The sequence below is a fragment of the Staurois parvus genome, unplaced genomic scaffold (assembly GCF_062004578.1).
Source record: "Staurois parvus isolate SC_StPar_1 unplaced genomic scaffold, SC_StPar_1.0 ptg000012l, whole genome shotgun sequence".
NCBI classification, from domain to species: domain Eukaryota; kingdom Metazoa; phylum Chordata; class Amphibia; order Anura; family Ranidae; genus Staurois; species Staurois parvus.
The window spans coordinates 9,526,860-9,553,161 of NW_028317808.1; the positions used below are offsets into that span (position 1 = coordinate 9,526,860).

A 26,302-nucleotide genomic window follows, 5' to 3' on the forward strand; every position below is an offset into this window, starting at 1 on the left:
CTACTATTCCCACAACCTGAAGCACAAGGGGCACACCAAACTGAAGGCAAGTACTGCCCCTTGTTCTGATATCTAAACTTAGGCTTTGAAGCCTCACTCACACTGGCACTCCTCTGTTTAGCTTTTCTAAATGCAAGAGAAGTCATCTGGAATTATAAGCAATTTTTACATATTTACATGTGTTAAGCTGCATTTAGAGTTCCTAATTGGATCCTGAAAGCACAGTATTCTATATACTCAAAATGCAGTAAAACTTCTCATATCTAAATGTAGGTTCAGTATGAATGGCACCATTGAACAAAATCATTGTATCAGTATGTGAATGGATCCAGAAGGAAGGCATTTTTTTTAAACACCTCATGTTGCAGGTGATGTAACTGACATATAAATAAGGTTATAATGGCTGGACGTGGATAATTTTAACATTTGGTGCATGATTATATTGTGTTTCTTCTGCAGACTGATGCGTATCAGTTTGGCCAGTTGTTATAGCAAAGCTAAAAGAAGATGTGTAGCGTACTCTTTTCTTTAGTTTCTTTCCATCTTTGTAAAATCTGACATCTACTCTGACTGACTTCTTTTTCCTGGCAAATATTACATGGTTTTTCAAACATTTCATCGACAGGAGTTCCATGAGGCCTTGTCTGAACTGCAAAATAAAAACATATCCTCATCAGAGGGTCAGGGGTCCTGCAGTCTCATAGGACAATCATGGGAGAACGAAAACTCCTCCTACAAGCTTTAACCAGTGCTCTGCTGGACATTGATAGAAGTCACAAGACTGCTCTAACTGCTGATAAGAAAAGGTATGTAGAAGTGTATATTTACTAAAATAACTGCATTTCTATGTTCTGTGTTCTGTGGGAGACCAGATATAGTGAATGCAGGGTCCTGGGTTTAATAACACTTTAACTGTTCAGTTTAATTTAGGGTTTATGTAGGGGTCGATTTGTAAAAAAGTTTCAAAGCTTCAGTACATAGCTATTTGCCCAGTGTAAGTACATTTCTATTTTTTTTTTCAATATAGTTTTTTTATTTAGAGAAAAATAAACATAGAAATTTCCCACAAATTCAGCAAGTACTGGTCAAGATCTGAGCTGGTACAATGTCAAGTAAAATTGTACCGAGTATAGGTTCAATATATGGAAGTAAAGGGAGAAACAAGAAGAGAAGTGCCTTGTGTGGCAAACTTGCTCATCCTTGTTGGAGCGGAGTCCCCCTTTACACTCTCTTTTTCGTGTTCTGTCTGTTTATCTGTGGAATTCCTCAAATCATTCCTCACATCCCCCCTGCATGCCTGTGAGGCAGACTTTATCTCCTGGCAGATGATGTGGAACAACCTAAGACAGCGGTTCTCAACCTGGGGGTCGCGACCCCTTTGGGGGTCGAACGACCATTTCCCAGGGGTCGCCTAAGACCATCGGAAAACACATATTTCCGATGGTCTTAGGAACCGAGACACCGCTCCTGTCTCCGGCGATGTGTGGGCGGGATGACACGCTGCCCTGTCACCTGGCCACACCTCCGGGATCCCTCAACAACTCTGCCTCCTCGCCGCTGATTGGCCACCGGAACTGTAGCTCAGGAGAGGCACACAGGCGGCCAATCACCGGCGAGGAGGTGGAGCTTGGAGAGGAGGAGCCGAGCGGCAGCGCGCGTAGATCTAAGAAGATCGAGGGAACTGCCGGAGTAAGTGAAGAGGAGAGCGGCCAGAGAAGGAAGACAGCTGACAGGTAAGTGAGAGAGCGAGCCCAGGCTGGAGCAGGGGTCAGCAAGGTAAGTATCATTGGTGTCAGTGGGAGGAATAGTGCCCCATCATTTGTGTGACTAATACCAACAATGGGGCACTATTTCTCCCACTGACACCAATGATGGGACACTATTTCCCCCCCCCGCACTGACACCAATGATGGGGCACTATTCCTCCCCCCCACTGACACCAACGATGGGGCACTATTCCTCCCCCCCACAGACACCAACGATGGGGCACTATTCCCCCCACTGACACCAACGATGGGGCACTATTCCCCCCACTGACACCAGTGATGGGGCTCTATTCCCCCCACTGAAACCAATGATGGGGCTCTATTCCCCCCACTGAAACCAATGATGGGGCACTATTCCCCCCACTGACACCAACGATGGGGCACTATTCCCCCCACTGACACCAACGATGGGGCACTATTCCCCCCACTGACACCAACGATGGGGCACTATTCCCCCCACTGACACCAACGATGGGGCACTATTCCCCCCACTGACACCAACGATGGGGCACTATTCCCCCCACTGACACCAACGATGGGGCACTATTCCCCCCACTGACACCAACGATGGGGCACTATTCCCCCCACTGACACCAACGATGGGGCACTATTCCCCCCACTGACACCAACGATGGGGCACTATTCCCCCCACTGACACCAACGATGGGGCACTATTCCCCCCACTGACACCAATGATGGGGCACTATTCCCCCCACTGACACCAACGATGGGGCACTATTCCTCCCACTGACACCAACGATGGGGCACTATTCCTCCCACTGACACCAACGATGGGGCACTATTCCTCCCACTGACACCAACGATGGGGCACTATTCCTCCCACTGACATCAGTGATGGGGCACTACTCCTTCCACTGACACCAATGATGTGGCACTAGTCCTCCCACTGCAAAATTACAGTTATGAAGTAGCAACGAAAATAATTTTATGGTTGGGGGTCACCACAACATGAGGAACTGTATTAAGGGGTCGCGGCATTAGAAAGGTTGAGAACCACTGACCTAAGACATTAGAAGTGGAGACACGCTGTCTACGAACGTGTCACTTTGGTCACCCAAAGCTATGTAAGCCCCACACCTTATCAAAGGGACCCGAGAACTGAACATTCCTCAGGTCAACTGTATGGTTCATATCACGGGATATGGAGCTGGTAATTTAGTGTAGAGTTTCCCAATGACCACTCCCAAGTCACAGCCCCCCCCTCCCCTTTGAGAGGGACCTTTAAGAGAGTTAAGAGAGTTAGAGCTTGAGACACACACACACACAGATCTCTGAGGTAACATCGTAACAGAGGAGATCAAAGAACCTTTCTGCTCTGCATCTTGAATTTGCTAAAACCAGGCAAGGCAAGTAACTTACCCTGTAATTCCCTTGCTATTCTATGTTTGCTATGTCTTTATATACATATATATATATTTTTGTGACATCTTTGTAACTATTTATTTTGCATTTGTTTGACCGTTAGAAATAAATCTTTCTTTCTGAAAGTGTTAAACTGTTTCTAAGCGCTTACTTGCAATTCACGAATCCCTGCCTTTGAAGAGACGCTACTGTTGGATTATATCTCTGTATAACAGGTCCGCGGGCCGTGCTATATAGATCAATATTTCAATCATTATAGTGTATATTTGGTAACGGGAGTTTCCCAGTCTCCGACAAAAGTGGTGGTGGCAGTAGAGGGTTAGTTGCGTAACTAACCTGACCCAGTAACAAGCGCATTCAGGCTGCAGGCACCGATTGTAGTCCATTAGCTGGGCAATCGCTGTGTAGGGTGCAGCTGGGTGGGGCCTTGTTATGCGCGTCACACCGCGGTTTTGGATCGGCCGGCCCTTCGGTCACGAGTTTGGTGAGAAGGTCTGGGGTCTGACGCCGTGGGCGTGACGTATTACTGTTAGTCGCGGCTGTGCGATTGTCGCCTGTTGGTGGCGGCGGCCGCGGGTCGTGACACCTTGCAAGTGCAGTATACCAATTAGAATTTACTTTGCCACAGTTAAAAACATTCATGGAATATAAAACTTTTGAACGCCCGTCTGATGTGTTGTGAAGAACAGCCACCATCACGTGCAGAGGTCCACCTGACCGTGGGTGAAACCACCATAGATGGTGGGGGAGTCCCAGAATGCTGCAGCTGAAAATGGAAGTAACTGTGACCAGCGTGGACTGCAGAAGCCGGGCGGATGTGACATCATGGAGGGGAAGAGGCAGTGTGCCAAAGAGAAGACAAGGCTATGCGCTCATAGCTTACTGCTCCTTCCAAAGGCTGAAGTGTTCTGGGACTCCATCTACAGCAGTTTCACCCATGGTTAGGCGGATCCCTGTAGGTTGCGGGTGGTGACAGCCAACCTTAGCTGTTCTTAACCACACATCAGATAGGTGTTCAAATGTTTTATATTCTGCGAGTGCTTCTAACTTTGGCAAAATAAATTCTAATTGGTATACTGCACTTAAAAGGTGCCTCTCTCTCTCTCTTTTCTCTGTATTCTTATAGTGATGCTAAACCCTCATTTTTATCACTTTCAGCAGATGATTTAATTAGTTACTGGGCATCTTTCTTTTCTTTTATTCCTTGCCTATGCTCCTGTTTAAAAGATAGGTTCACCTTTGGGAACATGTAACATGTTCCACCCATTTTTAGGGTGGAACATGTAACATGTTCCCATAGCTGCCTCCCCTCCCTCTGACATATAACATAGTACTGAGAGAAGTCTCCCCGTACTATCTGTCAAATTTGAAAACAGCGTGGCCATGCGGGGCTCCGCCCATACAGCAGCATCATTCATTCATGTGAATGAATGAACTGCAAGTCTCTGCAGCCTTAGTGATTGTCAGCTTGTAGTTTTCAATGAACTACCACGGCGCTGTGGTAGTACATTGAAGATTCCTGTCATAATATCTGCTTGCTTGTACATCGCATATGGCAAGCAGCTATTCTGACAGGTCTGCAGGAGACCTGCATGGCATCAGCGATCTACTGATTGCTGGTGCAATGCTTTCCAGGCTCCTATAGACAAAAATAATAAATGCACGTTTTGCAAAAAAATGTGCATTTATTATTTTTGTCTAAAAGGTGAACTTATCCTTTACGTTTGTGCCATAACTGCTGTGCCCCACATTTCCTATTTCAGGATGTCACTTTTCTCTTGCAGCATCCTATGAAGCCACACTTACATGCAAGGACTAGAGCTGTGTCTCCCTACACTGTGTGCATCAATAGAAACACACAGCCCCGTAGTCCAGGACAGCAAGACACTCCCCTGCTACTCCCTCCCTCCTCCTTCACCCTCTCATCTCCAAACTAACAGATTGATTCAAGACTGCACTGTCCACTTTTAACTCTTTCCTGTGAAGATTGCAGTTTCAGGGATGCAGCACAGAGAGCAGAAGCCAGCAGCTTTGAAAGTTGTAAACTGCAAGTGCTGGGGTAAGAATTTTACTAAATAGTTTTTTGCGCCATGTGTGTTAAGTTTTAAAACTTAGAGGGCTTAATAGTACTTTAGATATACAAGAGTATTGGGGGAAAATAGTAAGCTTGATTCAGAAAATTACAGAGGTTGATATTCTAGTAGACCCAGAGATTTGCCTTTTTCATAGTACTAAGCTTTCAGTTAAAAAATACAAAGAATATGGTTTATTGTACTATTTGAATGCAGCAAAGGGACTGATACCCAAGTATTGGAGGAGACAGGAGGTGCCAAAAATAAAGGACTGGGTGGCTAGGGTGGATCAAATATGTAAATTGGAAGAACTTTATCATTTGAATGAAGATAGGATGGAGAGTCACCATACAAGATGGAACAAATGGGAGGAATTCAAAAAGTCAAGGCTAGCCTTAGAGGTTATGGGGGATTAACAAAGAAAAATATTGAAACATATTTTGTTTCTTCTTTTATAGTGACTACGATCTCCAGATAATATACGATCCACCTCCGTACATGCGCATGTCACTTTTACAAACACCTTAACACTGTCCGAGCATCGTGTGCGGCGCGCCGGAAGTGACGCCCGGTTTGCGAGCCGGGAGGCTTCCCCATACGGAGGTGGATCGTTGTGACTAGACCTTGGCCGGGAGGAAATCTTTTTACGTAAGAGGGATGGTGGCGCTGTATCTGACCCTGTCTGGGGAGGAGCCATTATTTGAGTGCTGACCTGGTTGAGGGAGATTTGTGTGCGGTGGGAGCAGATCAGTGGTGTGACTACAGACCTGAAGGATCTAAAAAGAGGGATCCCATTATGCACTTTGACCCGCAAGGGTCGAAGTATTAAGGTGAGAGGCTTATCTAGCCGGTGGTCGGATTATCTCCTGTCAGCAGCTAATTCCACTGTCACACAATATTAGCACGAGTGTCATCGTTTCATACATCAAAGTGTTTTTCATCCACGTTTTACTGGACTTTATAAGCACTGATCAGGCGGGGGAGTCTGATCCTTTATTTTAGTGTGGTTGCACTATGTTTTGTACACTTGTATGCACATTTGTATGTGTCACTGATTTGGGTTTTTCATATGCACTGAGTGAGTAATATTTACTTCACTGATTTGTACACGGTGTCACTGTATTATTTGTAGATGTTTACACTGATTTATTTATATAGTGTGGTATTTTTAATACTTTATTATTTGTGGATGTACTGTATATACTTATGTGTGAGTAGCGCTACATTGTTTATTTACATACATTTGATTGGCATTGTATTTCAATCAGTTTACTACAACTATTACAAGACATTCTTTCAATGGTAACAGTAAGCTAACACTGTAACCCTTATTTTGATAAAGCCCAACTCCAGGAAATTTGAAAATCCTCTCTTGCAGTGGGGCTGCATCTGCACTGCAAAAGCTGACTGCTTGTTCATTCTAGGGGAGAGTAAAAGCACTTTACTTACCTGATCCCTGCTCCCCCAGTAGAAGGTGCTCCCCCATGCTTTGGTGGTGGACTGTCCCTCTGCATCAACACATCCAATGCAAGGCTGCAGATGCTGCATCATTTTTGATGACATCAGGACCTTAGACCAATGGAGCATGGAGGAGATGATACTGCAGGAACTGCTCTAGCTGCACAGTGGACTGGAGGATCAGGTAAGTAAATCATCTTTGTTATGTTCCCTAGACCTAAATGAGCGACTGTCCTTGCAGTGTGGGCAAAGTCCCACTGCAAAGAGGAGTTTTCAGATTTCTCGAAGCTGTACTTTAATGCTGAATTTCAGACAAATGAAAAAAAAAAACCCACAAATGTATGCCATTATCAACTTGTGTACATGAGTCTGATACGGTATTAGCCTCTTGCAATTCTCTGCACAACCAAGCTTAGATTAGGAGAAGGAGGGGCAGCCAATCAGTTGTGCTGCAGTGCTTATCCTCCAGCAAGGGACATGCTGACTGGAGGATAGCTGCTCATCAATATGCGGTTTCTCCTTCATTGTCCAATTAGAAGCTGGGGGCAAGGAAGAGATGGCAGTAAAGTCCGGTCTCAGGTTTTGCCTGCTATGTAAATCTCAGAAATTAATTAATAGACATACAAATCCTTTGCACGTAAACAGTTACCATTGATTTATTGAACTGTTTTCCTGGAGTTCACCTCAACTGAGAGAAATGTGCAGGCTGCCATTGCTGAAATCTTTATGAAAATGCTAGTTTCCTGGCTGCCTCCATCTGTTGAAAGGGTAAATACTGATTTCTATGGGTTATCTCACACCGTTGATTTTATACTGTACTACCACCTCATTAAGAATAACCTTTTTGATCCCTTTCAGTCTGGATTTTGCTCTCAACACTCCACAGAAACTGCTCTTCTAAAACCCACAAAGGTTTTACTAACAGCAAAAACCAATGGACACTATTCTGTACTCCTACTTCTGGACCTTTTGGCTGCCTTTGATATGGTTGACCACCCCCTCCTCCACAAAAAACATTACTCCTTTGGTCTCTGTGACTGTGCTCTTCGTTGGTTCTCATCCTACCTATCCCACTGCACCTTGAGTGTCACACACAATTCTACTTCCTCCTCTCCTCTTACTCTCTCTGTCAGGGTCCCTAAAGGTTCTGTTCTTGGACCTTTCCTAGTCTCAATCTACACCTCCTCCCTGGGTCAGCTGACAGCCTCCCATGGCTTTCAATATGATTTATATGCTGATGACACCCAAATCTATCTTTCAACCCCTCAGCTCACTCTATCACTCTCCTCACACATCACTAATTTACTAATGGACATACAGTATAAATCTGAATGTCACATCACTTACTCAAATTCAATCTATACAAACCTCAGCTCTTAATATTTCCTCCCCCATGCGCCCCTTACCCTGACTTCTATGTTAAGATCAATGGTACAACTATCAACCCATCCCCGCATGCCAGAGTGCTAGGTGTAATCCTGGACTCTGAACTCTCCTTTCAGCCCCATATCCAATCACCCTCCAAAACTTGCCTCCTCAACCTCTGCAATATCTCCAAAATACACCTCTTCCTAACCAATGGCACCACAAAGCTCCTAGTCTACTCCCTGTTCCTCTTTCGCCTCAACGTCTGCAACTCCCTCCTCATTGGATTACTTTTACATAGGCTATCCCCCCTTCAGTCCGTCATGAATGCTGCTGCCGGACTCACCCCCCTTACCAACCATCCAGTGTCTGCTACCCCTCTCTGCCACTCGCCCAATGAATTAAATTCAACATACTAACAATAACTTATAAAGCCAGTCACAACTCTGCTCCCTGCTACATCACTAACCTAGTCTCAAAATACCAACCAAATTGTTCTCTTTGTTCCTCCCTAGACCTCCTGCTCTCTATTTTCCCTGTCACATCCTCCCATGCTCACCTTCAGGACTTTTTGTCAGCCTCTCCTATCCTCTGGAACTCCCTACCCCAAGCTGTTTGACTGTCTCATACTCTGTCCACTTTTAGGTGATCCCTGAAAACGTCTCTCTTCAGAGAAACCTATCCTGCCTCCTACCTAACAATTGTACTTTTATTTTCTTTTAGCTCATCCCCCACAGTTATTATCTTTTGTTTAACTTGACCCTTCCCTTTTAGATTGTAAACTCTAATGAACAGGGCCCTCTGACTCCTCCTGTATTGAATTGTATTGTAACTGTACTGTTTGCCCTTACGTTGTAAAGCGCTGTGCAAACTATTGGTGCTAAATAATTTCTGTATAATATTATTATTACTATTAATAATAATAATAATAATAATAATAATTATTATTATTATTATTATTAAAGTAATGTTTTAATCACGTTTTATGTAGATTCGCATTAGAATGCAGATGCTTAGCTGTGCCTATACATCGCTTCAGGAATCTCAGGATCTCCTAAAACTTGGAGTACTCTAATATGCTCTAACACACAAATTTGCAATGCTTCCCAAAAAGTTAGATCCCTCAGTAAAATAGATCAATAATTAGTAAGTGAAAAAAAAAATTCATAGATATGTATAGTATTATTATTATTATTATACAGGATTTGCTCAGCGCTAGTATAAAAAAATAATCTGCTATATCATCATCAAATTCAGTACAAAATCATAAAGTGCAATCCATTAAACCAAATTGTCTATTTAATACATTCTACATATGTGATAAGTGAGCAGGCTTTCACTCTTTGTGCTTCTTGCACACTGGGGCTTTTGTAACCGCTTTTCTTCTAGCAGGAGAAAAGCAGCTTCAAAAGGCACCAGGTAAGTTGCATTTTGCAAACCTGTTTAGGTGTTTATAGATGCATCGAGTGGGTTTTTCTGCCCAAAAGCTAGTCTCCTGAATGCAATTTTGGTGCATTCAAATCTCTTTCCCCCTAAACACCCCTGCCTCTAAACTCCTCTAAATGCCTATGTATACTTGGACCCATAGGCTAAAATAGAGGAGCAGAAAGAAAATGCCAACTGCCTGTAAAACAGCTGCAGTGTGCATTAGGTCATAAAGAGCTTGTGCTTCATAATCTCCAGAATGAATCCCAGTGGCTCAAAATCACTCATTGGTGTTATTTGATCTCTTATATAAAGCTGGTCAAACAACACTGAGATATAATGCAGAGTATACGGAGATGTTCTGGCTCCTTAGATGTAACCACACGACCCCCTTGAGAAAAAGCACAGAGAGGAGATGCTCATAAAATTGGATCTTTATTAAAACCAGAAAAGTTAAAACAATTCAAATGTACTCATAAATATCATGCTCAACACAGCACTAGATACTGACAGCATACAAGTGTATTGGGCTCTACACCACTCACACTGTCCTCTGTCAGTGCACATGGCTGCCCCTCATGTGTAACGGCATCACAATATTTTTCCCTTCCAATGTGTTTCATTTCTGGACATCAAAGGGTTCTATACAAAGCACCTGAAAGTCCAGCACACCTTCAAAATTGACCATCTTGCCATCACATTAAGGTGCCAGCCCATAACCAAAACAATTGTTTGACCATCACCAAATGTGATCAAAACAATCAAAACACAAATAAAGTTCTCAATTCAGCCATAGGTACTGACAGCATACAAGTGTATTGGTTTTTGCATGATTCACACTTCCCATGTCCTCTGTCACTACGTGTGTCTGCCCCTCACATGCATGCTAACATCACAGTAGCCTGACCCGCCCAATGTGTGTCAAAAGGTTCTACAAAAAGCACCTGGTTGTTTCAATCACCTTTAAAATTTACAATTTTGCCACCATACTGAGGTGGCAGCCCATAACCAAGAGATTTATTTTGTATACATCATCAACACTTAGTTAAAGCTAATTTTATTAGCTACTTTAATAAGTTATTTCAAATTAGTTAACAAAAAATTATTTAAAAAAAATAAAATCATACCAACAATAAAATAGATACGTCACTGATACAGCCTGTCTGGAAAAAAACACACACACACACACACTCTCTATTAATAGTCTAAATCCTCTCTATAAATAATGCCCAGATATCCATAAACATTCCATCATGTTGCAATTGGCAACTTCCTAGTTTGAAGTAGTTTTTGTCCCTCAATAATCAAATCAAACGGTTGTGTCCTCAAGCACATTTACTGTGTATGCTTATAAGCATATAATATCACAAATCATTTCCACTCTATTGGGTCTAATAAGACAGATCACATTAAAGGTGTACAGTATACTACCATTAAAATGAAATCTTTATATGATATTTATGACATCATCTCTAAATATAAGGTCAATATGTGCATTATTATTATCATTTCAGAAGACGCTTGGGAAAGATTCCACAATTACATATCCATCCCGGTATTGACACATCAAAGATAAAACAAAAAACTTCACATGTGGCTAATGCTTATATTGACCTTTCTTTAAGCAGAAGGTCATATATTTCTGGCAAGCCTTACATGGTGTTTTATGGTGGTGGATCCTTCTGTTTTTCTGGCAAATACTCCCATCCTACAGCTGTCATTTGGACTGGCATACAATCCATCACTATTCCAGCCTTTGGGACCTTATTATATATTTTGCATTGCACTTGCAGATTTGGACATTTATTATTTGATGCACATTTTTGATGTTTAGCACATTTGTACCTTTATGAATTAGCGCAACATGTGTTCTGCATATTTTGTGACTTTGATAATATCTCATAGTGTGTTTGCAGCTTTTTTTAAAGTTTTGTAAGTTTTCCTTTATTCTCATTTTTTGTTTACCTAAGTGCAGTTCACACATTTTTCACTAGAACATGATTAGCTGTGTGAGCCAGCAGGATTCTGGAGTCAGAATCAATCACAGAGCACACAAGATCCTGTTTTGTATCATCAGCTGACTGTGAAGCAGCAGCAAGACTCTGAGTCTTTGAATGACTCAGAGTTCTAGAGAGCAGAAAAGATTCTGTTTTGTATTATGAGTTGTGTGAGCCAACAAAACTCTAAGTCTCTGAATACATCACAGAGCAGCACACAAGATTCTGTTTTTTTATTACATGAACGGTCTATGAAGCAGCAGCAAAACTCTGTTTTGTATCATTAGCTGTCTGTGAAGCAGCAGCAAGGCTCTGAGCCTGTGAATGACTCAGAGTCTCAGAGAGCACAAAAGATTCTGTTTTGTATCATGAGATGTGTACGAGGAAGCAGCAAGACAATTGTTACAATTGTACATGTAAAACAAATCTGAATCTAAATACCGGTAACTGCTAAGCGCTCAGTTGATGCATTGAGTACTGAGTGCATTACAGGACTGGAATTCATGATCCTAGCTTAGCTTGGAGGAAATGAGTCGTGATGCGATTCAGTGATTCAAATAATTTTAATGAGCTGATTCAAATTATTCAAATCACTAAAAAGAATCCCTTTGCCCAAGTTTAGACTGAAGGAACATGGAAGAAGTAGGGAGGATCTAGCTAAGTCTAAACTAACTAATCCTAAAATGGAGGGAAGGACAGAGGAAGATACCAAAATCACATTAGTGATACGGGTGCAGTGGTCCAAAACCACCACTAGACGTCAGCATACTACAAAAAATTACAAGCTCATAGAGTTCAATACAAGACATAAAAATGCATGAAAGTGGGGCAGAATGTGGGCTGTGAGCAAACTAAGCAGATAAAGTCACATGGGTCTATTTAAAGTAAAGATTGGAACAAGGGTCTACTTAAAATTAAACATTTCAGTTCATAATTAAATATCACATTGTTTTGGAATCACTATTTTTACATCTTAAATAGTTACTTATTAAAAGCCTTTAAATGACTCTGTATTTCTTTATTGCATTATTATTGCATCACCTTGACAATTGTCTTCCTTTTCAATTGCAACACATGCAAAAAATGACTGTATAGTAGCAATGTAATCCACAGGTGAGCCCTTTGATCTTTTCATGATGCAGAGAAATGTTCACTCATTGTGTGCTCCCATCATACACACCCATACACAATACACTTGTGTACAGGCAGGACAGTTGGGAGCGCTGGGGAGGGAGAAGAGTGCCAGGTGATGCTGCCGCAATAGCCCACTGTGAAGTCTGGAGCGTTGGAGTCTGGCACCATAGAAGTATAGTGAGTTTCTGAGCATGCGCAAGGTCTGAAGTAGACTGGCGTGCTCCTTTATTAAGCATTGCAAAACATGCTTGATAAAGGAGCGTGCCGATCTACATCGGTCTACATTGGACCTTGCACATGCTCAGAAACGCGTCGCGCTTCTACGACATCAGATGCCAATGCCAACACTCTGGACTTCACAGTGGGCTATTGCGATAGCAACATCTGGCACTCTTCTCCCTTTCCAGCGCTCCTCACTGTCCTGCCTGTACACAGCTTTATTGCTGTTAACCACCTGGAGATGAGGCGGTCTGGACTTCCTTTCTATATGAGCCTGTTTGTCGCTATGAATATGTGAATTGCCTGCTTACCTTTTAACTATTAAACTTGATATACAGTCTACAGAGGCGTTGTGTTTCTTCTTTTGTTTCTCCACATTAGAGTCTGCTTCACTCTACTGCAGCTTGCCCAGACATTTAGACTGTTTATCCCTTTCTCCACCATTGGATTCCACATCCACTGAAGTTAATTAAGACTATATGGACTTCATATTCCATGTGCCTTTTTATTTCCCTGTGCATATTTGTTAGGATCCTATGACAACCCATACCCCTGTATGGGTACTTTAGACTAATTTGGCCAGTAGCCCATTTTGTCCTTGCAGAGATATAACAAGCTCTGGAAGAAGTCAACCAGCCCCAGGCTTTCACATGTGCATTTTTGGGTACAATTGTGTGTATAAAAAATATTATAGGTATTACTCACCATTCGGATTGAGTATAGGATGTAGCCATAGCAGTAAATCATAATACTCACTGGGGCAACAAAACAAGCTAAAAATGAAAGGAGAATGAAAGAGGATTGGCTCGTCTCTGTTGATACCCGGTCCAAGGAGCAATCTAGTCCATGGAGTTCTAGAATATATCTGTTCCATTCCATTAATGGTGCTGAAGTCCAGGCCATGGAACACAACCAGACAGAAGTGATAGCTTTCCATGACCAAGGGAAATCAACAACTTTTTCAAATACCACTCGGATATATCGTTCGTACGCCACAACAGTAAGTGTAAAGATTGACACACAGCCTGTGAAACAAAAAGTTGAATTGTTAGCTTCTGACAGATATGCACATAAGGCAACACTGAACTGACCCAAATACTCAATGTACATTTTCTAACATCAGTGTTTTAGCTATTGGAGTGTTTGTATTCATGTCCAGGTCTGCATGGAGTGTGTGTGTTTTCCCATGTTTGGATGAGCATGCTCTAGGTCCCTGGTGGCCACATGCAGGCCTTTTGTTCTTGTTGTGTAGCCTTTGGATTCTAAGAGTCTGTAGTGTGAACATTGGTTTGTAAAGGGGTAATTGGAGTGATCTCTAGCTTCATGTAACATGTCCCTGATTTCTCATTGCCTTCTGCAGCATATCTGCAGTCTTCAACCTTGCCTGCAGCATGTCCACATAAACCATTTCCTCTAGTAAGCCTGCAGTTTCTGGCAGTCCTGTCTAGCAGTAGATATACTATATGGGTTATGTTTTGCCTACAGTAGCTCAGTTAGTGGTGGCTGTCCCAGGCAGGAGAAGGGTTTAAACCACCCCATTTTGCTTCCCAGGCTTCTTGGCCCCAGTCCTGTGCTGCTAATATAAGGGGGGAAAGCCGAGTACTGCAGCTCTGTGCCAAACCTAAATCTCGAGGTTATGTTCCGTCCTTTGGTTTGTCAGCCTGTTTCAGAGATGCTATAATACTGATCTGCGAAGGGGGACTGCTGGGACCTTCAGGCCGCTCAAAGATATTGACTTTTTTTGAGAGTGCAAAATCTTAAACTTCCAACAGATAAGAACTATACAGGTACAGTATAATGTATGTCTGGGCAGCCCCAGATCAGATACTTAGGGACATTTTGCATTAGACTGCAAACATAGAGTCATATTGTTGCACTTAATGCTCAGTAAAATTTTTTAAATCGTTCACCAAACCTGGTCTGAAGTTACTTAACCACCTCCCACCCGCCATATAGTCCAATAACGGGTGCAAGGTGGTTCTCTCGTTCTGGGAGGACGTCATATGACGCAGCAGATCACCGATCCATGGAAAGGGCCGAAGATGTCGGCTCGGTCATGTGATGAGCCGTGTCCAATCACAGCTGATCACATGTAAACAGGGAAATGCTGGTTATCGGCATTTCTCTCCTCACGAGCTGTCACGCTGACAGCTCGAGAGGAGAGGAGAGGAGAGCCGGTAATCGGCATTCCGCGGAGGGGACATGTGCACTGATCATCAGAGCACTGATGATCAGTGTAGCCCCAGCAGTGCCACCTGTCAGTGTCCATCAGTGCCAGCTGTCAGTGCTCATCAGTGCCACGTGCCAGTGCCCATCAGTGCCACATATCAGTGCCTACCAGTGCACATCAATGCCACATATCACTGCCCATCTGAGCTGCCTTTCAGTGTCACCCATCAGTGCCAGTCAGTGCCACCTATCAATGCCAATCAGTGCCACCTATCAGTGCTGCCAATCATTGCCACCTATCAGTGCCAGTCAGTGCCGCCTATCAGTGCCCATCACTGCAGTCTCATTGGCGCACATCAGTGAAGGAGAAAAATCACTTATTTACAAAATTTTATAACAAAAACTAACAAAAAACTTTTTTTTTTCAAAATTTTCAGTGGTTTTTGGTTTGTTTAATAAAAAATAAAAAACGCAGAGGTGGTTAAATACCACCAAAATAAAGCTATATCTGTCTCAAAAAAATGATAAAAATGTCATATGAGTATAGTGTTGCACGACTGCGCAATTGTCATTCAAAGTGTAACAGCGCTGAAAGCTGAAAATTGGCCTGGGCAGGAAGGGGGTATAAGTGCCCTGTAGGCTTGTGGTTAAAGGCATGCATGAAGAATCAAATGTCAGCTAAATGAACTTCGGTCGGTTAAAGCACACATGGGGTATGAAGTAAGTCTACTACAGGAGGTTAACTCGAAGGAGAGTAGTTGCCACGGCTAACCAAGATCTGGAGTCATGCAAATAGCAGCCTGTCATGAAGTGTGGTACCTGGGCAAGGTGAGGTGTCCTCCGTTAGCAAGAGTGTCAATGATTGAACTTTTTTCCCCAGCGGTCCTTTTCAAACCTGTGTTACGGAGACCCTCAGCCTAGCCTCATGGTACGGAAAAGAATGTGAAGAGTTAAGGCTCATGCCCTGTGCTCAGCAGGACTCAGCAGGACTCCATTCTGTCACTGAGAGTGAGGTGGTAAAGGTAAGCTGGACAGGTGAAGAGGGCATGGCTCATAAGTGTCTCTCCTGAATGCAACAGTTCACAGTTAAGGTGCGCAGTCACACAGGACATGTTTCACTGGGACTCAGTATCTCCCTCTCTCTCTCTCTATATATATATACATACATACTCACCGGCCACTTTATTATGTACACCTGTTCAATGGCAGCAACTCAATGCATTTAGGCATGTAGATGTGGTGACACGAGTTACTGAAGTTCAAACTGAGCATCAGAATGGGGAAGAAAGGGGATTTAAGTTGAACATGGCATGGCTGTTGGTGCCGGAAGGGCTGGTCTGAGTATTGCACAAACTTCTGATCTACTGGGATTTTCACACACAACCATCTCTAGGGTTTACAGAGAATGGTCCAAAAAAGAGAAAATATCCAGTGAGCTGCAGTTGTGTGGATGAAAATGCCTTGTTGATGTCAGAGGTCAGAGGAGAATGGGCAGACTGGATGCTGCGACATTCAGATGGTGGGGTCAGAATTTGGCGTAAACAACATAAAAGTATGGATCCATCCTGCCTTGTATCAACGGTTCAGGCTGGTACTGGTAGTGTAATGGTGTGGGGGATATTTTCTTGGCACTAGCAAGGTGTACCTAATAAAGTGTATTTTCATTGCACACTGTGCACTGCTCATCTCTAAGTCAGGGTCTGCCTTAAGATTGATTTCACCTGAAGGCAGCTGTCGCCTTGTCCCAGAGCATTGATGAGCATGTGCATGGAAGGGACCCTATGTGCAGGTTGAGTATATCCTGCCCACTGCCTGTTGTAGCCCAAAGGACCCTGGCAGATTCAACAAGCTCTCGGTCAGCCATATCCGTCTGCCCAACCCCTCCACCCACAGGCTAGTGACCCAACAGGCCTTTTGCTAAATTGTTATCACACATTATGTAAGTGTTACATACAACTACTAAATTAATATACTACATCTTGCAATAATTGTCAGATTACAGTACAAAATTACCTTACCCAATAGATTTTCACACAATCCAACAAAAATTTTGTCCCAGATCCACTTCCGGCTTACACATGATGCAAAAATAGAACTGAGCCCAAAAAGTAAGAAAACAAAGTCACTGAAACTGAGATTCACCAAGAGAAGATTAGTTGGAGTTCTTAATGTTTTGAATCTGCAATACAGAATCAGCACTAATGAATTAGTACACAACCTTACAACTCCGATTGAAGCCACCATCAGAGCCAGGAGATCATAAGTATCTTGAGTAAAAAGCTTTTCATTGTCAACTTGTGAGTACACCTTACTGGCATTCTTGAATACCTGAATCATTCTTTAGTTATCTGTACATCAAATGGATTATAAAACAGTGACAGCCCTTGGTTAATACATTCTTCTTTAGGGTAAATCCATATTAAGATGTGTCCAGCTTTACGTGAATTAAGAGGATTGGTCCATAGTATTAATGCATTAAAATCAGTTGGACTATACTGTAATACGGGAAAATTATCAGTACCAAACTTCCCTGTAAACAAGACTGGGTTTAGGGATAGGGAGCATAATTCATTGCTATATATGATCAAACAATAGTGCAGCGCTCCCGTGCTAATTAATTAGTGTACTAAAAATATGTGAATTCATGAGATATTACACCATACAATTGTGTAAAAAACAAAATTAATTATAAAATCCACCTAAAATAAAAATAAATATATTAGTGACCAAAAACAATATATTCCCTCAACCTATAAACAATGTATCCCATCAACATGTGTCCAAAAGCAATATAGAAAAGTCCCCCTTTCATGAAATATTATTAAGATAATGGCTCTGGCGACCATCCTTCCTGGCTTCTGACCCCGGCTCTAGTGACCATCCTTCCTGGCTTCTGACCCCGGCTCTGGCAATCGTCGTTCCTGGCTTCTGACCGCGGCTCTGGCGACCATCCTTCCTGGCTTCTGACCCCGGCTCTGGCAATCGTCGTTCCTGGCTTCTGACCGCGGCTCTGGCGACCATCCTTCCTGGTTTCTGACCTCGGCTCTGACGACCATCCTTCCTGGCTTCTGACCCCGGCTCTGGCGACCATCCTTCCTGGCTACTGTTCTACCAAGTCATCTGCTGTTGCTGTTGGACTAGCATAGACTCTGTCTTGTTTTTGTTAATAAACCTACCTTTAATTGCACCTCCTTGTGTGTCTGGCTCCTCACTCCCTGACAGCTCCCCACTTAGTGGGAACAGTTTGGGGAGGCCCCTTCCTGTTGCAACATGACTGCTCACCAGTGCACAAAGCAAGCTCCATAAAGACATGGGTGAAAGAGTTTGCGGTGGAGGAACTTGACTGGCCTGCACAGAGTCCTGACCTCAACCCTATAGAACACCTTTGGGATGAATTAAAGTGGAGACTGCGAACCAGGTCTTCTCATCCAACATCAATGCCTGACCTCACAAATACGCTTCAGGAAGAATGGTCAAACATTCCCAAAGACACACTCCTAAACTTTGTGGACAACCTTTCCAGAAGAGTTGAAGCTGTTGTAGCTGCAAAGGGTGGGCTAACTCATTATTGAACTCTACGGACTAAGACTGGGATGCCATTAAATTTCATGTGTGTGTAAAGGCAGGCGTCCCAATACTTTTGGCAAAATAGTGTATATATACAGTGCTCAGCATACATGAGTACACCCCAACAAATTTGTCAGAAAACCTTTACTTTCAAAATCAACATTTTCTATGGGACACTATACTACAAAATACTCCCACAAATGCGGGCCATTGATTGCAAACACGATTTGTTAATTTGCACACACAAAAAAGTATTTTTCCTAAGAAATGAATTCAAGACCATGTTGCAAAAATGAATACACCCCAATGAAAGTCTTAGGAGCAAAGTTAAATTTTAGACAACAAAATCCTAATTCAACTACAAGTGAGTCTAATTATTCATTAAACAGGTGTCCAGCAGACAGTTGATTATAAAAAGGCGTTCCTTAACAAAGAAAACTCTTTCCCATTTCATGCTGTCAGCAAAGGCACCGCGTGGAAGACAAATGTCACAAGGCCTGAGAAAGAAAATAATTTCTTTACACAAGAAAAGTGAAGGCTACAAGAAGATCAGCAAAAGCTTTACTTATCAGTCAGAATACCGTAGTAAAATTGATACAAACATTTAACAAAGATGGAACTACAACCATCTTACAGTGAGGGGTTGAAGAAACAAGTTCACTGCAGTTAGTTAAAGAAGTAGAAAGCCAAACTTGGGTGATTATTTTTCGTGACACGATATAGTGTACACTGCAGAGGAATGGCATGCATGGGTGTCGTCCACAAAGGAAGCCTTTCCTAATCCTCAAACAAAAAAGCCCACCTAGAATTTGCCAGGGCCCATGCTAAAAAAGAAGAAGACTACTGTGACTCTGTACTCTGGAGTGATGAGACCTAGATAAATGTTTTTGGAACTTATGGCTTCAAAACTGTGTGGCGAAGCAAAAGGGAGGAGTACTAAGAAAAATGCATGATGCCTACAGTGAAACATGGTGGTGGTGGCAGTGTCCGTCTGTGGAGCTGCATGAATGCTGCTGGTGTCGGGGAGCTGTATTTCATTGATGGTATCATGAATTCACAGAAGTACTGCTCTGTATTGAAAGAGAAGATGCTACCCTCACTCTATGCTCTTGGTTGTCATGCACTTTTCCAATGTGAAAATAATCCAAAACACACATCTAAATCCACTGTTACATTTCTGAATTAAAATAGGGTGAAAATGATTCAGTGGCCATGTATTTCTCCTGATCTGAACCCAATTGAACACCTACGGGGAATTCTGAAAAGACAAGTTGAGCATCACTCTCCATCCAGCATCCTGGCTCTAAAAGAGGTCCTTCTTGAAGAATGGAAAAAGATGTTGCAATATGTCACCAACTTGCTTATTCCATGCCTCCTGCTATCCCTTTGCATCAACTAATTCGAGTAAAACTGAAGATTTTGTAATCTATGTTATATTAATAACCTTACTTTAACAAATTTTTTCATAAAACTAATTTTTGTCAAAATGTTGGAAATTGTTCTTGTGTTCATTGAGATATTGATTCAAATCTTACTTTTCAGTAGGGGTTTACTCATTTATACTGTGCACTGTACAGGCCACTTTATTAAGTATACCTTTTCAATTGCTTGGTAAGAAAAATCAGCCAATCACATGGCAGCAACTCAATGCATTTAAGTATGTAGACGTGGTGAAGACAACTTGCTGAAGTTCAAACTGAGCATCAGAATGGGGAAGAAAGGGGATTTAAGTGACTTTGAACGTGGCATGGTTGTTGGTGCCAGAAGGGCTGGTCTGAGTATTTGCTGATCTACTGGAATTTTGACACACAACCATCTCTAGCAATTACAGAGAATGGTCCGTAAAAGAGAAAATATCCAGTGAGCGGCAGTTGTGTGCCTTTTTGATGTCAGAGGTCAGAGGAGAATGGGCAGAATGGTTGCTGCAACATTCAGGGGGTAGGGTAGGAATTTGGCAGAAACAACATGAAAGCATGGATCCATCCTGCCTTGTATCAATGGTTCAGGCTGGTGGTAGTGGTGTAATGGCGTGGGGGATATTTTCTTGGCATTAGCAAGGTGTACCTAATAAAGTGGGCATTGAGTGCATATATGTGTGTGTGTATTATATTTATTTTTATCTGTTTATTTCAGGTACTTATATAACACCATCAATTTACGCAGCACTTTACATATATATTGTACATTCCCATCAGTCCCTAACCCTCAAGGGGCATACAATCTAAGGTCCCTAAATTACATTCATACACACACATACCAGGGCCAATTTAGACTGACTGGATTCAATTAACTTACCAGCATGTCTTTGGAGTGTGGGAGGAAACCAGAGTACCCGGAGGAAACCCACGCAGGCATATATGCACACACACATATACACACACGCACACACACACTATATATTGTCTTTACTATTTTCAGGGCTGAAAAAAAAAGAAATATGCAGTTCCTACAATACAGTATTTACCTTCCGTTTTCCTGGAAGTATTCATGTTCTATTGTCATACAGCACTGAGTTACATTGAATTAAAGGAGAAGTATAGCCAAAGCTTTTTGGCTGTACGTCTCCTATGGATCACAGGAGTGCAGTTAGTTTTGCAGTCCCGTGGCCTGTTTTCAGCCAACAGAGGGCTGCAATGCACTTTCGGCATACATCACAGTCCATATGGTTGGAATCCGCCGAGAATCCTGGACTAGAAGCTGGCTCAGCCTCTCAGTGATCCGCCGAGAGCCTGAGCCACCCCCTCCCACCCGCTCCATAGCCCAGCACTCTAGTGAGCACTGGAGGGCCAGAGCAGAGAGCTGGAGACTGATGGTCACCATTCAGTGCTCAGCGTGGAGGGGGAAAACTGAGCAATTGTGGTGTTGGATCACTCAGCTCACTCACTGCAGACCCAGCAGGGGACATCCAATACTGCAGCCACCTAGGTGTATAATGTTTTTTTTTCTTAAAGCCCATACGTCTCTTTTATATTGCTTTTAATCAATTACAATCCAAAACATAAAATATACTGCACACATAAACCCAATTCAAGTCCATATTTAGTAGTTGCACCTTTGGTAGCAATTACAGCTGGCCGAAGGTCCATAATGTTGATAGGTCTGCATCACCTTTATTCATCAGGATTCTGCAGTTTTTCCGCTTTCCTTTTTTGCAAGACTACTCCAGCTGCAATAATTGTGTTAGGAGTGTTAGCTAACAACCTCTTTCAAATCCAGCCACAAATTCTCGATTGAGATCTGAACTTTGTGAGTCTGACTATCCCACTTCCTATAGTAAACAGGGTATTGCCATGTCAGCCTTTAGTGTTGTTAAATACAATAACAATCTATAATAAACTACAAGATTCTTTTTCATAAAAAACAAATGCTTGTAAGTTTCATTAAGGAGAAGTACAGCCAAAGCTCTTTTGGCTGTACTTCTCGTGTGGATCACAGGAGTGCAGTTTGTTCTGCACTCCTATGACCCGCTTTCAGCTGACAGCAGGTTGACATCACTCAGCCGGACTAGGCTGGGGAAAGTTTCTAACTTTAACCACTTGCCCTCCTGAGGATTTACCCCCCTTCCTGACCAGGCCATTTTTTGAGTTACTTTAACTGAAAATTGCACGGTCATGCAACGCTGCACCCAAATAAAATTTACGTCCTTTTTTCCTACGAATTGAGCTTTCTTTTAGTGGTATTTGATCATCTGTGCATTTTTTATTTTTTGTGCTATAAAAGAAAAGACCGACAATTTAGAGAAAAAAAACAACATTTTTGGCTTTTTGCTATTAAACATATCCGGTAAAAAAATTAAAAAATCAAATTTCATTATAAATTTAGGCCAAAATGTATTCTGCTACATGTCTTTGCTAAATAAAATCCCAATACGTGTCAATTAATCAGTTTACGTGAACGTTATAGCGTTTACAAATGGCAGTATAGATACTGGAATTTTCTTTTTCATCTAGTAATGGTGGCAATCAGCGACTTATAGTGGTACTGCAGTGGACATTCTGACACTGGAGGGGAACTGACTTGGTGTCACTGACATTACCAGTGATACCAATACAGTGATCAGGGCTGGGCAGGAAGGGGTTAACATGAGGGGTGATCAAAGGGTTAACTGTGTACAGGGAGTGTTTTACTAGGGGGCAGTGTCTGCATGCTTCACTGTAAGCACACTGCCCTGGATGGCTGTGCTGTGCAAAGCCATCCACAACAGTGTGCCCGAGCCGACAGGGAGGAGGACTGTTAGTAAATAAAACAGTCTTCCTCCCCATCGGTGATCATTGGAAATCACCAGGCGCCAGTGAGTAATTATGGCCGGGACCCGGTGATTGACAGCTGTGGGCACGAATGGTGGCGCGGGTAGGGCGTTCACGCGCGCTCTCTACCCGGAGATGCGAAATCACGTATATATACATGATTTTGTGCACCCGAGCCACCCTGTAGCAGTGTTTCTGCTATAGGGCGGTCAGGAAGCGGTTAAAGTTGGGATCCACCCCAGAGTCTGGAGCAGCACCTGGCTCAGCCTCTCAGTGATCTGCTGAGAGCCTGAGCCAGTTGTTCCCTCCCCCTCCACAGCCCAGCGCTCTAGTGAGCGAGGGGGGGCAGAGCAGACAGCACTATCTGCTCAGAGCAGCGGTGAGAACTCAGAGATCAATGGTCATGTGATTGCTGAGTTCTCACCCTTAGAGCCGGCTGGGGATAGATGCAGCATTGAACGGATTCTGCATCCACCTAGGTAAGCATAATTTGGGGAACCCCCCCCCCCCCCACACACACACACACACACACGTCTCTTTTAAATTAAAGTGGTTGTAAAGTCTCAAGGTTTTTTCTACATTCACACATTCTATGCGTGAAGGTAAAAAAAAAACTTCTGTGTGCAGCAGTGCCCCCAGCCCCCTCAATACTTACCTGAGCCCCATCGCGATCCAGTGATGTGCATGGCAGTCTCGGCTGTCCCGGGTCTGTGCTTCTTCATTGGCTGAGACAGCAAGTAGGAGCCATTGGCTCCCAATGCTGTCAATCACAGCCAATGAGGAGAGAGAGGGAGTGAGGCCAAGCCACAACTCTGTGTGTGAATGGACACATGGAGCAGCAGGTGCCCCATAGCAAGCTGCTTGCTATGAGGGCACCCGATAGAATGGAGGAGCCAGGAGAGCCTGCTGGGGACCCGAGAAGAGGAGGATCCAGGCTGCTCTGTGCAAAACCACTACACAGAGCAGACAAACATAACAGGTTTGCTATTTTACAAAAAAAAAAATTAACCTTTAGTATCACTTTACATATACAGTACATTTTAAAAAGCATGAAAGTGGATATATAGCACCCCCAGTTCTCACATTCCATAAACTAGTTATTCTAAAAATATTGTTGTATATGTCACTTAAAAGAGAAGTATGTGTTTCCTTTTTTTTAGCTTCATCCTATTCCCTGTGAAATCGCCATAAAAATCTTTCCAGCTATCTTAGAAGTGTACCCTTTCTGTTAAAACCAAGGTAAATACTTGTGGGAGGGGCTACAGTCTTTCCTGGATTGTTATGTCGATAATCTTGTCTTCTCCCGTGTTTGATTGATGTTGGCATGTTGGCTCTGGGCTGTCTGCTCTCCCCCATTCCTCCTCTCACACAACACACAGCTCAGATGGATTCTCTTACAGACAGCCTCCATCTGCACACTGTGTAGCTAGCTGCCTGCTATGCTGCAGTTCTCACATATGAAGTTCCCAGATAAAAACGGCTGTGCAGCATAGCAGCGTCCAGACAGAGGGTGTCTGTAAGAGAATTGATCCGAGCTGTGTGTTGTGTGAGAGGAGGGGGGGGGGGAGAGGAGCTGTGCTGCCTGTACTGAGATGTGAGCAGTAAAGGGATGTAAAGAGCCCAACGGGCACAGCTTCCAAGGAGGATGGGGGGCACAACATGTGGTAGTGAAGGAAGTGGAGGGTGTTAGTAGCGCAAAAAAAAAAAAACAAGAACAATTTTTTTTGATCATTTGGGGTAGGGGAATTGGTTAAACAAGAGTTCCACTTTTAAAAACACCATTAACTTCTAATTAAATAGACTACTAAAACAAAAAAATAAAACAAATAAATAAACAGAGCTTGAGGAATTCCATAGGTACACTAAAACCTGTATTCAGAGAAATACATTGGCTGCCAATGGTGTCCTTTTAAAAACAATAGTTGCTCCGTTGTAATATTGATCCATTTGCAGTAAATACAAAGCTTTCATTATACAGTAAAAGGGACACCATATAGAATAAAATTTGTACTTTTTGTCTGCTTTACAGGAGATTATTAACAAAAGAAAGACTTTACCCCTTTAAAATATGATCTTATTGTATACCTAAAGGAGTGAAGAGGGATTAGAACACCTGTCCAGTGTTTATTGCTGTCTGTGCCCCTATTAGGGAGATTCTCCCTCTCCATCTATCTCTTTTACCATTATTATCTAAAGTGAAAGTAAAAGAAAATCCTAAATTTTGGGTTGTCCCCAGAACAGTAATAGAGGGGAAATCTTACAATGGGGACACTAGCTCTAGTCACCTTGGTGATACCCAGGGATTCCCACATTTTGGAGAGATTTCCTCTCACTTTCTGATTTTGTTATGGAACAGGAAATGAAGGGAAATCTCCCTAACTGGACACAGATGGCAATACAAAATCTGACAGGGGTATAACCCTACTTTTTCCAAAAATAATGCCTTTAGTTCTGCTTTAAGTAATATTGCTTTAAGTTATTATCGAGTCAATAGGTCCTTGACAGAGGGAGCTGAAGTGGTTAAAGATGAACTCTTTTCTCCTCCAACTCCCAACCCCCTCCTCTAACTAATAACTGGCACAGAAAAAAATCAATAGGTTACATCAGAAAGGTAAAAATTGCTTTTGTCCATGAGGGATATATACAGTAGGTAAGGGAGATGAAGTGCTTAAAGCTGAACTCCAGGCTCCCCCATCTCCTCTAACTAATCACTGGAAGATAGAAAAAAATGTATCTAGGCTAGGTGTTGCCTTGAGATGGGCTTTAAAAATAGGTAATTATTGTCTCTGGTATCCAAGTCTGGATCAAAGCGTTAATAAACCCCAAAGCAAAAAAAATAAAAAATCTATTTCAGATTACCCATTCTTGGATGTGGTGTATGCATTTTTTTCTAGTCTTTGTTTTGCTTAATCTTTACCTGTTGATCCTGTCAGTAAGTTGTTTTTCAGCTTTCTTTAACAGACCAAGCTGTCCAGATAAAGTGGCAGTTAGGGGGTTGAGATAAACCATTCAACACTAACAGGGGTCCTTACAATGGTCAGCTTTTATTTATTTATGTAACACTTTTATCCCAAAAGTGAAAAAAACTGTTCTGTAACTGCTTAAAATGTGTGTTAGCTGGAGTTCTGCTTAATTTATTAGTTAGGTCTAGTTGTTGTAGTTGTTAGCTAGTTAACATGCTAGTGCATTGTACACTACCCTCTCCCCACAGGCTGCCACTGCTGTTGTCCAAGGGTGGCTCTGTTGATCCTCCATAGAGTGGAGCCCCCGTAAGACAGGAAGTGTGTTACTGACCGGAGGACCAAGTTAAAATAAGACATAAAATGCCAAAAAAAGAAAACTAAATTAGGGCTGGGTAAGCTGTAATATATAGAGATTTTGTTTTTGTGTTTAGTACTATTTTAATTGTGTTAACCCTTGTGAATATCAAATCTCAGAGTGAAGTTTTCACCCTTGTTACCACAACAATAGCATCCATTTACTGTATATACAGTATTTAT

The 26,302-nt window shown here is 42.6% G+C and overlaps 1 protein-coding gene across 1 annotated transcript; it reads right to left on the bottom strand.

Annotated features, from left to right (window-relative positions):
* Positions 1 to 394: 394 nt before the first annotated feature.
* Positions 395 to 17,325, bottom strand: LOC149473694 (opsin-3-like). The gene is made up of 3 exons (XM_089674799.1): positions 17,007 to 17,325; positions 13,525 to 13,844; positions 395 to 649 (listed from the first exon to the last, which is right to left on the bottom strand). The coding sequence occupies exons 1-3, from the start codon at positions 17,323 to 17,325 to the stop codon at positions 395 to 397; spliced, it is 894 nt and encodes a 297-aa protein (XP_089530925.1).
* Positions 17,326 to 26,302: the final 8,977 nt, after the last annotated feature.